The sequence below is a fragment of the Aethalodelphis obliquidens genome, unplaced genomic scaffold (genome assembly GCF_003676395.1).
Source record: "Aethalodelphis obliquidens isolate GAN/ISIS:26980383/991018 unplaced genomic scaffold, ASM367639v1 scaffold3, whole genome shotgun sequence".
NCBI lineage: Eukaryota > Metazoa > Chordata > Mammalia > Artiodactyla > Delphinidae > Aethalodelphis > Aethalodelphis obliquidens.
The window spans coordinates 26725478-26738761 of NW_020837947.1; the positions used below are offsets into that span (position 1 = coordinate 26725478).

At 39.6% G+C, this 13284-nt stretch overlaps 1 protein-coding gene across 5 annotated transcripts in view; it reads left to right on the plus strand.

Moving 5' to 3' along the window:
* MAP7 (microtubule associated protein 7) overlaps positions 1–13284 on the plus strand; it is a 167794-nt gene that overhangs the window by 121627 nt on the left and 32883 nt on the right. For all 5 annotated transcript variants that reach the window (XM_027085567.1, XM_027085537.1, XM_027085558.1 and 2 more), the window contains exons 4-5: positions 8621–8784; positions 9588–9705. In XM_027085567.1, coding sequence (XP_026941368.1) covers positions 8621–8784; positions 9588–9705 — 282 coding nt within the window. The remainder of the gene's footprint in view (positions 1–8620; positions 8785–9587; positions 9706–13284) is intronic.

Here is a 13284-nt window from a genome sequence, read left to right on the forward strand (position 1 = left end):
ATGCAGCAGGTATACTGCAAATTAGTTAGACATTACCAGATTATCAGGTAATACCCACCCTTATAATTGCCCACTCAAACAAGTCTGAAATTCTTATTCTTAAGCATTTTCTCAGTTAGACGAACAAGGATACAAAGGTAATCTATAGAATAGTTGTGCCTTAAAACTGCTTGGTCTTCATATATGTTATGAAACTAATAGTCCTACGATATGTTGACAAATTCAAAGGAATATCTAAGGAATATTTAGCAGATGAATAGTCTTCTGTGTTTAGGAAGATATAAGATTTCCCTTTTTGAAGGTGATACAGGTTAAATTTTGAAGTATTGATGCGAATGGAGTCACATTCCCAGCTGGGGGCTTTCTGAGAGTCTATATAATCATGGAAGCTTATCAGAGAATTGTATGATTGACTCATAGCTCATGAAGAAAAACTAAAGTTAATCAAATCTCTCATTCAGTTCATTCATATTGGGTTTTATAGCTAAGTTCAAAGCTGTACAGGAGACCTATCATAATGTATTGTATTAGAAATAACAATAAGATAATATAAAAAGGATTTTGACCTTCCATTAAATTATTTTTGCATTGTTTCTCAGATAATTTCGCCAGACTTCCTTGCCCTTCCAGTCACAGCTTTTCTGCTTTGCTTCCTTCCCCACCCTTCTTACTCAGTGTGTGTTGTCACCTCGGGCAGCAGTATTAATAAGAGTGCAGTCAAGAGATAATGATCATTTCAACCTGGCTTAGAATGTTCATCTCAAAAACGTTGATAGAGAGGTTAGAATTAATTAGTAAACAGTGATGCCGTGCTCTGATTAGCATCATAAGTGAAACTGTCCCTGGTTTTACATTTCACATTATTATCATTGATAGACAGTCATTGGTTTTAATAAGACTATCCACACACCAAAAAAACAAAAACAAAAACAGACTTTGGGAAAGTCTTTGTAATCCAAATTTTTACTGGATAATACTTTGACAGATCTGTGGTCAACCACCTCCTAAAGTTGTCAATGAATGAAGTGTACAAAAGCTCCCAAGGCCTCCAGGCAGGTTATGAACAACCAAAGGATCAGAGTACATGTTAGTGGGAGGAATTCGGACAGGAGCACATACCAAAGCACTGCCTCATGAGTCAGGCTCAGGACTGGAAAGAATAAATGCTTGTTGCGGGATGGATTAGATAACTCAGAGGCTGAAGCTTTGACATAAGGTGAATCATTGTGACTAAGCAGCCGTTGTTTATTTCTCCCAGGTTGACTTTGCCTTTAAAGCTGACAATTAAAAGGTCTTAAAGCCTGAAAAGTAAGTGGTCTTTTAAATAGATATTGCCGAAGGCCAAGAGTGACATTAGAAGATCAGGATCTTCACATTGGATGAACACTGTGTCCCGATCTAGAGGAGGAACTTTAGTCATGGGGAGGTGTTCCAAATCCTGCCTTTTAGAGTAATGGTTCCTCGTTTTCTTCTAGAGTCAGACAGTCCAGAGTTTGCACTTCAGTTCCACCACTGACTAACTTTGAGACATCAGACAGGTTACTTCACTTCTCTGTGAATAAGTTTAATAAAATAAGTTTAGTAGCAGTGTCTACCTCACTGGCAGCTATCAGCTATGAAGGTACTGCCTGTAAATCACTTGGTGTCAGCATAAAGGACTGAGCACAGCTCACCGTGATGATGGTGGTGATAAAGGTGAGAATGGCAGGTCATGTGACCCCAGAGACTGACCTAGATGCTTGGGATTGGAGAAACCTAATGTTTCTGAGCTACAGGGAGACAAAGATAGAGGGGTGTTTGTGCTTCTGGTCTAGTAGGCTGGGGCTCAGTAAGACAGCCAGGGAAGAGGATGGCAACATTCTATGAGGAGTGAAAGTGGATTAAGGTCGAGGCAGTAACAAAAAGATTCCAAGGACAGCCATTGCTCTGTGTGCTTTAGCAAAACTCCGTTTACTTTAGCTGAGGCTAAACCCTCCTTTAGGCCTAGCTCTGAATATAAGAAGTCCTGGCACAGTATTGCTTTCCTATCTCCAAAGAAAGGGTCTAGACAGTTCACAAGTACAAGCACCTCAGCTCTGTCTCAGCAGCTCAGTCCCATTAGTCTACCGCTATGTCAAGGGGAGAAGGCAAAGTAGGAAGTCCCCTCGGGCAGGAGACACAGGTGGTGTGGGTATCTGCAGGGTCATCCTTATTACCAGGCAGTTCTCCAGTGTAATATTCAAATGAGAGGAAAGTAGAAACACAGTTTAAATAACTTGTTGAGAAGGCTTTGAATTAACACTAAGAATCAATGTAAATCACTTTGCTTGGAAGTCATATAATCCTTTAACTCCTTAGCTCATTTATTCATCATACTTACTTTTATCATCTGCTAAACTAGACACAGTTTTATATGGGGAAGAACTCAGTAAGAGCAGAGTAGTTACGATCTAGAGTACACGTAGGAGTCTGAAGGAGCTATGGGAGTGACTTTGCCTCCAAAGGAAGGGCCATTTGACCCAGGACTTGAAAGATGGTTGGAGTTTGCCAGGTGGGAAGAGGTGTTTTGGGCAGGAGGTAGCTTGTAAAAATGTACGTGATTATACGGTCAATCTAAGGAGTTGAACTGGGGAACAGTGGGGAACCAACAGGTTTTCAAGCAGGACTGTGACATTCGGTTTGTTTGGGGGTGGGGGGGAAGATGTCTCTGAGAACAGTATGAAGGATGGATGTGAAGAGGAGATAGACTAATCACCAGGAATAAGAAGGGAATGAGGGCTTAAATACAGTAGAATCGAAAGGTTGGGAGGGGAGACACTGAATTCTGATGTAAAATGATGGAGTCAATTGTGGAAGTGTGGAGTCAGGTTGGAGCATCCATGAGGTGAAATTGAGAATGACCTCGAGGGGTCTAACTTTGTAAACCATTAGGAGGTCGTGTATCTGCTACCAGAACGTAGAAGGCAGAGCAGGTTCTGGTTTGAGGTAGGGATGAATATGCAGATATGAGTAAGGTTATGTGATGGATCTGATCAGGAAATTCAAGTGGAAATTTTAGGCAGGAAGTTGTGAATACGGAGGAAATAGTGTGTAGTAACAGAAAGTACAGGCTTTGGAATCAGAGCTGACTTAAAATTTCAACTCTACCTCTTTTAGACCATGTGATCCTGGGAGAGCTATTTATCTCCTTTGGAGTTTTTTTCTTCATTTGATTTTTACTACCAGACAAAATGGGATTATTATTCCCACATTTATTACAATTTTGTTTTCATTTGCCTGATAGCTATTTGTTCATTCATTATTTTCTTTGACACTTTGTTTTAGGTTTGTTTCTTTCAAACTATGTAACTGGGTGTTTTGTGTTTTGGCCTGGTCAAAAAGTCTCAATCTTAACTAATAGGCTTAGTTTTATTCCTTTAGCTTTTAGTTTTGGCCTGGTCTAAAACTCTCAGTCTTAACTAATAGGCTTAGTTTCATTCCTTTTAAACTTTGTTCTTTTCCCTTTTTATGGTGGGGGTAGAGTTGGTGGTGTAGAGGTGTAGGCGTTGGTTTGATGCAAGTACTGTTCATTCCATGATTGCCCGTATTAATTTAGAAGTTGTGCTATAATTTTCCATACTATTAGTGGTTACCTTTTCATTCCCATTTCTTCATTATTAAATAAAATTAATTAGTATTTCCTACACAGATGCTCTTATTTTTCAGTCCACAGCACCCCTTCCCAGGGTCGATTAACCAAGTTAAGCCGTTTTTTTAATTAATATTTAGCACACACAAAACAATCAGTGTTTTCATACCAACATAAAAATGAAATTTATTTGAATGTAAGTAATCACAATAATTATTGAGATAAAGCACAAAAATTAAATTTTTAGCCCTCAAAATCAAAACAGAAAGAAACCTAATTGTAATCCCTCATATGTCCTCAAAGGTAAAAACAACTGAGTCATGGGAGTGAATTGAAAAAGACCTTGGAGAACATTCTGTACACACTCTAACTTAGAAGTCAGAGGGGTTAGCTAATTTTTCCAAGGTCACACAGAATTAGCGGCAGAATCAAGATCCAAACTCAGATATTATCACTTGTCATTTTCTGACTTTTCATGATATTACTGGCTGTTCTGGTAGCCAGTGTTACCAGTAACCTATTCATATCCTTCCATATCCTAGCATGAACCTAAGCTGTGTGTGTTTCAGAGGTTCAGTGTTAACATTGCTCTATTCTCTGAGCGTCATCATTTTCTTTCCCTCAGACGGTAGTGGAACACGTTCTTCACCCACACTGTTGTAAGCCTGCTCAGAAGGACCAGGCTGGGCACTAGATGGTCGAATGTGACTGGGACGGGAGTTGACCCAGCCCACGAGTGCACCATCTGGTTCTCTGTCCTATCTGTGTTCTTCTGTTTAGCTGCCTTTTTTCTGTAGCGATAAGACAGGAGTTAGTATAACGATCATAAAGATTCACTCATTATAATTATCTACATGTACAGAGTCCCTACCATGTACCTGGCACTGCCTTAAGCACTTTATATGTTACCGCGAGCCCACCTGGCAGCCCTTTCAGGAAGACGGTTCGAGGAAACGAGACCACAGAAGTCACTGCTTGCTCAGTGACACATACTGGGGGGTGGCAGGAGTGGGGGGTGGACTCAGGTTCCTGTGAAGCCGGAGCTTCTACTCTATCCTATACCCTTTCATTTCAAACTCCTTTTAGTACACGAGTCACTGTGTGTTTCTAAACAGAGTTCGGATTGATGGCGAATTTCCCCTTTGTGTGGCACTGACATACTGTTACAGTGTCATTGAAGTATAATCCTGGTGGCAGCAGCTCAGGGATGGGACTGGGTTGTTAAGGTCCAGGGGCCACAGTGGGTTTTCATTTCATTTTTATGTTATGATCTCAGAGTCCAGGAGAAACTGATAACTTCACAAAAGTAAAGGTTAATGATATTCATCACAGGTCCTTTTTTGGGACATGTTATTCTTTTATAGAGCTGCCACTATGAAATTAGTGAATGTTAATGATTTAAATACTGAATGAGTTTTATTTGTCTATTCAGACCACCATAACAGACTACCATAGATTGCATGGCTTAAACAACAGAACTTTATTTTCTTACAGTTCTGGAGGCTGGAAAGTTCAAGATCAAGGCTATGGTAGGCTTCAGTTTCTGATGAGAGCTCCCTTCCTGGCTTTCAGGTGGCCGCTCTGTTCTCATGTGGTCTCTCCTCTGAGCGTGAAGAGAGAGGGAGAGTGAGCTCTCTGGTGTCTCTTTTTATAAGGACAGTAATCCTATTGGATTAGGTCCCTACCCTTATGACCTCATTTAACCATGATTACCTCCTGAAGGCCCTATCTCCAAATACAGTCACATTGAGCATTAGGGCTTCAACATACGAATTGCAGTGGAGGGGACACAATTCACTCCATAGCAATTGTTGATGTTTTTTCTTGCATTCAAAAGTCTCATTTCTTAATGAGAAAATACAAAACTTTGATATTTTCTATTATCCACAGGGAATATTTTAAATAACCAAACCTCCTAGAATTAGTTAACTTTCAATTCTTATTAAAATATTGAAATATTTTACATTATCCTTCAGTTTAAAAGATTGCGTGATCTGTACTTGGTAATAATCCTAGCAGTCAGCAGCATACTCTGCAATAATATGAAACTGCTGTTTGCTATTTCACCATTGTTTGCCTGTTCTCTGTATGGCTGTTTAAAGACGACAGTTGTTTAAAAAGGCACTGCAATAGGATCTCCACGTCCTGGTAGAAAATTAGAAGTGGAACTCAAGAGTTTGATAAAGAAATATTCTTCCTTTAAAAGATTATTTGGGATAAAACTAATTATTGTTGTAATAATGTCTAACCCTGTTGTGACTGATAACACAATGTTACGAGCTACCTTTAATTTTCTGAATTGGAATTATGATGATGACAAATCTAGCAATAATGGCTAATATTTACTGAGTGCTTACAAAGTGCAGAGGACTATTCTAACTGTGTTAGATGTAATGATTCTTTTAATCCTCACAGTAAACCCATGAGAAGGTCCTATATGTAGCCAGAATTTACCCTGACAGAAGTGAGGCATAAGGAAGTTAAGTAATTTGCCTAAGACCAGACAGTTATGGGTGAATGAGTCAAGAAGTAGTTCTCAATGAATCAGGAAGTAATTAATTAGTAAGACCCTTGGTTATGTGCAAGTTGTGAAAAACACTATAGTGAGTGGAAAAAAAGTGGGGGGGGGTAGTCCTTTGCTACATAGAAATCAGAGTATAAGAAATGCTAAAGTTTGTGGTAGATGTCATAAGAGCAGCAATGAGCCCTGAAGAGATGAAGCTTCTGGAGAAGACCTTAAGGGCAGTGTTCCTCCATATGCCATCAGTGAATCACTTGGGACCAGAATCACCTGGGAAGTTTGTTTAAAATGAAGATTACTGGGCCCCATCCTAGAAAAAGTGGAAATGAATGAGGGTTGGAGCCCAGCAATCTGTGTTTTCATGAGGCTACTGCCTTAAAGGATGGATCTGTTTGGATAAAAAAAAAGGATAGCAACTTTCCCAGCAAGGCAACCACAGGAGCAAAGAGATGGGGGAAGTACGGTTTATTTAGGGGGTACAGTAAGGAGAAAGGTCTCCAGGGAGATTGACGAGGATGTTTTGGAGAGCAATGCAGAACAAGACCAAATAAAGATATTAAGGCCAAGTTTAGGTAGGACTTATTTCACTTAGCATAATATTCTCTAGGTCCATCCATGTTGTCACAAATGGCAAGATTTCATTATTTTTTATGGCTGAGTAATATTCCATGGCCTATGTATACCACATCTTCTTTGTCCATTCATCTATTGATATGGACACTTAGGTTGCTTCCATATCTTGGCTATTGTGAATAATGCTGTCTATCTGTTACTTTTAATATGTGTTCTCAGAGTATTTTTTTAATTTATTCAATCATTCAGTAAATATTTATTGAGCACATACTATGTGCTTTTTCTCTGAGTAAACTTTTAACTTGGGCCTGAGAATTTCTTTAAAACCATGGGCTTTTAGCATTGGAAGGAAGGAACCTTGAAGATCAATTTCTTCATGTTTTAGGCAAGAGTAAACGGAAATCCAAATGAAATTGTTCAGGTCTCACTATGTGTTAACAGCAGAGCTGCTGGGAAAACCCAGATCTCTGTGTACCACCCTGAGTGATGTCAGAGAACAAACTTACCGTGGGTTTGTCCTCATGCTTTTCCTTCCATGAAAGTCAAGCCAGTTCAGATCCATTTCAGTAGATTTGTCTCCTGAAATGAATAGCTCTGGAAAGATTTAATGGTAGCAGAAATACAGAATCTCTAATATCAAATATTTAGAGGAAGCAAAATGTTCTGAATTTATTGTTTTTCCCTTAAAAAAGTAACATTTTAATTGATATACCACCGTAGTGTCCTCCAGGTTTATGCTTGATATCTTGTTTGGACACTTTTGCCAACAATGTTAATAGCTCACATTAAAAATGTGTTTAGCTGTCACGGCTGAAGGAAGCATCATATTTTTTAAAGTTTTGTGGGATTTATTTTTCCCTGAAATGAGGAAGGAGCATATATATGTAAAGAAGAAGGAAGCATTCCATCACTGAACCATATTTTTTGAGTTGTATATTTTCATTCGGCTTTTTTGTTAAGTCTTACCTAAATAGATTATGAACTCTTCAGACACAAGGTCGGCTGCTTATTTGATCCCTGACATCCTTTTACTGATTCGGTGTGATATGCCTGTGAGGCATATCTTTCATCAACTATCAATCTTTGGGATTTTCTCCCAAATCCTTTTAACACTTACAGAACCAATGCTATGTTGAAACAAATGAAGTCACACACTTTTTTTCCGTAAATTTTTTAAAAATTTATTTAATTAATTTATTTTTGGCTGCATTGGGTCTTCATTGCTGCATGCGGGCTTTCTCTCGTTGCGGTGAGCGGGGGCTACTCTTCATTGCGGTGCGTGTGCTTCTCATTGCAGTGGCTTCTCTTGTTGCGGAGCACGGGCTCTAGGCACACAGGCTTCAGTAGTTGCGGCACGTGGGCTCAGTAGTCGTGGCTCATGGGCTCTAGAGTGCAGGCTCAGTAGTTGTGGCACATGGGCTCAGTTGCTCCGTGGCATGTGGGATCTTCCCTGGCCAGGGTTCGAACCCATGTCCCCTGCATTGGCAGGCGGATTCTTAACCACTGCACCACCAAGGAAGCCCAAGGCACACACTTCTGATCTGGAGGATATCACATGTTTTAATGAGAGAGAGACAGATGATACTGTGGGTTTGAGGACATCACATCGCTATCAGCATTGAGATGTGATGCATGCACTCTTCTGCAGTTATAATATACCAAACTAGAGGGCTGTTCCAGTTCCCAAAGAGTAGAATTCAGTGCATCTTCTTTGGCCTCGTTGTTTGCATATTACATTATGCTAAAAATTTAACAGTAATATTTTTTTCCTGAAAATTTGAGAAAAGCAAAGGCCATGGTTGGTTAATTAAAACCAAAGACCCCATCCATGTTTGTTAAATGTGGGCCGTTTCTACAGCCCTAACTGTTAAGTTTTTAAACCTGCCTGTGTTTGGTTTCCCTCATTTTTCTTCCTGAAGCTGCAAGAGAAATAATCTGGTTAGAGAGAGAAGAGCGAGCCAGGCAGCACTACGAAAAGCACCTGGAGGAGCGGAAGAAGAAGTTAGAAGAGCAGAGGCTGAAAGAGGAACGTAGGAGGGCTGCTGTGGAGGAGAAGCGAAGGCAGAGGCTCGAGGAGGACAAGGTGAGATGCTGCTCTGGGGGAAACGTGGGAGGCTTGTCTGTTTCAGAAACACAGCACGTTTACTGTGAAGCTTCCCGTTAAGGTGCTGGCATGCACACCAAGAATGTCTCAGAGGCAGCAGATTTACAGAGTCATAGTTTCTAGGGAGGTTGTGGTGTGGAAATCAGGTAGAGAATGGTATGATTGTCACTGTTGCCCCAGGAACTTTAAAAGCTCATTTCTCTGGTCTAGACCTATAACTTATTTATGTTTACTTCATCTATACTGAAGTCTTAAGACTACTCCCAGTAATTGGATTTCTGTAGGACTTTACCATTTACAAACGTTTTCTCATAGATTGTCTCATTTAACTCTTGCTCAATCCTTGAGTAAGTGTTGTCAGTTTTTGTGAAAATGGGCATTTAGACTCAGAATAGGTAAGTTACAGAAAGTCGTACAATCCATTAAGTTGTGGGGTTAGGATTACCCACATCCGTAGATTCCATATGCTGTTTTTAAAATACAGTACCACATGTGTTTAAGCTAAGACCTGCACTACCAGGCTTATGTGAGTTGATGGGAGCATCACACTCCCAGTACTAACAGTAATCGTCATTTATTTAAGTACCTGCTGTATGCCAAGCGCTTTATCAACTGACACCTAATAATTTCAGTAACCCCTCACCCAGGTTGATATTACTCTCACCTTAAGGTGTAGGACTTAGGAAGTTTAAGTAGTACCTCTCTCTCCACTCTGCCTGAAGTCGAAGACTCCTCAGACATCCAGGTGGAATCTAATCATCAGCTCCTCTCTTCCCTTGAAGGAACGCCATGAAGCCGTTGTACGACGTACAATGGAGAGGAGCCAGAAGCCAAAACAGAAACATAACCGGTGGTCATGGGGAGGCGCTCTCCACGGGAGCCCCAGTACCCACAGCGCAGGTAAGCAGACAGTAACCGCTTTCAAAAATCACTCTTGTTTTCTGGACAGTACAAGTCACAGTTGCTTCTTTATTCTGTGTTTGCAAAACAAAAATCCTGCGGAAATAATTAAGTTACACTTAAACGATGCTTCTACTGTTTGAGGATAAGAGGGTGATGGAGGTAAGAAGATAAGGTTCCCTCCCTCCACACAGGCTGATTTTCTCATCCTTTTCAAAATTCTTTAAAGAATTGGAAATCTATGCAATGTTTCTAAACAACTACTTTCAACTCTACATTATTTTAAGTAATTCATTTGCATAGTGGTTTCAGGATTATGGAACAGGTTAACCAGTTTCGTCCTTTTCTCTGGAAGAACCATAGCAATATTGACAATCAGAATCAATACTATGAGCTTATGTATTCTGACCCTAAAGTATATGCAACACTAAGGCTCTTCAAGAGAAAATACAGATTTCTGAAGCTAGAAATAGTAGATGTCCAAGCAAATGGATGTTCCCTTGTTCTTGAATTGACATAAAATCGTACTGAAATTTGGATTTAGTGAAAGGCTTTATTTTTGTACTGTAAATTCAATACACCTTGAGTTTTATATAGTGTGTCAGTTCTTTTTCATTTGTGTGAGTCTAATAAGCTTTTTTTTTTTTTTTTAATTTACTTTGGAAAATCATTGTCTTACATTCTGTCCCCAGGTGGTTTTGTTGAGTCATCATTCACCTTTCTCGATTTAGCAGGACTGGACCACCACTTCACAACTTTTGGTGGTACTAGAAAACCTGGTACAGACATCCTTGTGATTTGCTGATTGCCTGACCTGTAGCTAGCACCTCAGACCTAGGGCCAGTTCATCAATAGCTGAACCATCACCACCTTAGTCATAATGCATGCTTAATATCCTGTTGCATAGACCTAGATCTGGGACGTGGCACAGTGTTTCTCAAGTGTTGATAGTATGACTCAGGTGACTTAAAGGTATTGAAATAAAGTAATTACATGTGCTATGTTTACTTTCTTTTTAAATGATCCTTTTGGATAAAACCTTAAAAAAACGTGTTTTCACTAATACATCACCAGGGCTCAAAGTACATCCAGTGTGGCTTTATCCACCCAACCGCCCCATCAGTACAGCTGCTGCCACTTTCAGTTTTAATCTGAATAACTATGGATTTTCGTTTGCTTTATTCTCTTTCATTCCTAACATTCAGTGTGTCTTCTATAACCCCTTCATTTAAAAAGATCTAAAAGCATGTTGCCACAACTTTGCAGTGAACCAAATTTGAAAGCATGTTTTTTTCCCTTGGCTCTTCATGACCCAGTGGTATGTGCTGTGGGGCACATATCAAATCTGTGGTCATAAGGATCATTTACATGTGATATTTCATTCTAGGGAAAATTTTGCATATTTGTTCCATGCAAAAAAGCTGTCATGGTATGTACTTTAAAACCTTACTTATTTTTCTTTTACCTGGCTTCCTGTTTTACATGTGCACGTTACACATGTAAACCTGTTACAGATTTTCAAACATTTTTGAGGGGAACTCAAGTTACTTAGCTTTACTTCTTGCTTCCACACTCAGTTCAATATATAACCTTTGTTATTGCCACTCAGAGCAAGAGAAACCAGCATTGTATTTGTGAGCTGTTGGATAAAATCCTTTTTTATAAGGTTTGTGAATTAGAGAAAATTGCTCTTATACTGGAACAGAGTAGTTTGAAAATAATGGGAATTTGCCAAAATTCTCAAAGGTCAGAATGATGTGCTGAGATCTTGAGAGCAGTGACCAGGTCTTGATCACTTTGAGTACCCCTTACTTCACCACAAGGCCTAACTTGTAGTAGGTACAACAAACAAATCCTAGAAGTTGAATTTCATCCAGATTAAATCAGTGTGTTGTCTCACTGCTCCCACATCAGCTCGCACTGCTTTGTAAAACTTTATACGTTTTAAACCGATTCTTCATGAATCCTTTTGTGGATCTGTGTTTTGTTCAGAGAGGAAAAGAAAAAGATTAAAAATTCTTACATGTTAAGTAATATAATAAATACATATTATATCTCCATAATTTTAATGATGCATGTTAGGCCTGCATGTAGACACAATCTCCCCCCAACTGAAGCTTAACATATAAAGCAATATCAGAAAAGATATTGCTGTAAGATCTCCTAGAAGTGACTTTCATTTTCCTTCCTTGTGCCCTTGAACCTCACATTTTATCATTAAGATGTTCCTTTTGACATTTTACCCTAAATCTTTTCTTTGTTAGGATTGCCCTAAGAGCCCATCAGTTAAGTGTAAATTTGAGTCACAGAAATGATGTTTGGTTATTTTCCTTTTAATAATTAAATTGCTTCATGTAAGTCAAGGATACTTAAATAAATTTAAAAAAATTTTAATTAAATTGCTTCAACCGTAAAGATGAGTCCCTGTAGAAGACAGGAATGTCTGATGTTGGTGGAAGACTTGCTTATCTCCTGCACACTATAAATAATGGCCCAAAATGGTTATTCTGTGGGGGAAATTTTAACATTTTTACCGCCAGGGTTAGTTAGACCAGTGGGAACGGGGTTTGAAGGCCTCTCTCACGAGGAATATTTTGGTTTGTTTTCAGTTTTAGAAGAAGCTAACCATAGAAAATAAAATAAAATATGGCAAAACCTCTTTAACTTTGGCTATTATAGGCCAGAAAAACTCCCTGCATCCTACGTAAATATAATGATGAGATGTTTAGACTTTTCCTTATACACAGTTTTATTCAGGGAACGTGATTTACGCTAGTGAGTGTGGTTATAGCTTAGTTCCACTGTAAGGAGAGCAAACTATCAGAGCTGATTTTTGCCTTTTATACAGCTACTATTTCTCTTCTGACTTGAACTTTAAGAATTACCCTAAAATTATCCAACAGCAATAAGAATATTATTAATAAACTTAAAGAGAAAGAATTCTGATTTTCTTTGCATTGCTGCCAGTTTTGTTAGGCAGGTTTGTGGGCTGATTCTACATCTGTAAACCACACTAAACTCTGTGTTATAGGCACAGAGGAGTGGTTATTAGTGTACTTTAAAAAAGAACTGCTCTGGGGGCCATTCTTTCCACACCTAAAGGGTTTCTTTTTCTTCCTTTTTAATCTGTTTTTCTATAATGAACTTCAATGCCCTGGGTAAAATGACTCTACAAGCAAAGGTATCAGCAGACGCACAGAACCTGGTGTTCTTTTTATTCTAGTGTTTGCATTCTAGCCTACCAGCACTATTACTACCCCATTGTTCACACTTTGGGAAATCATGAAGGCATTCACTTTTTTTTTTTTTTTTTTTTGCGGTACGCAGGCCTCTCACTGCTGTGGCCTCTCCTGTCGTGGAGCACAGGCTCCGGACGTGCAGGCTCAGCGGCCATGGCTCACGGGCCCAGCCGCTCCGCGGCATGTGGGATCTTCCCGGACCGGGGCACGAACCCGTGTCCCCTGCATCGGCAGGCGGACTCTCAACCACTGCGCCACCAGGGAAGCCCAAGGCGTTCACTTTTATGGGCCCCTTTGTGCTTCACAGTCCCCTTCCATTATTTTCGTTGTCCTCCGCTGG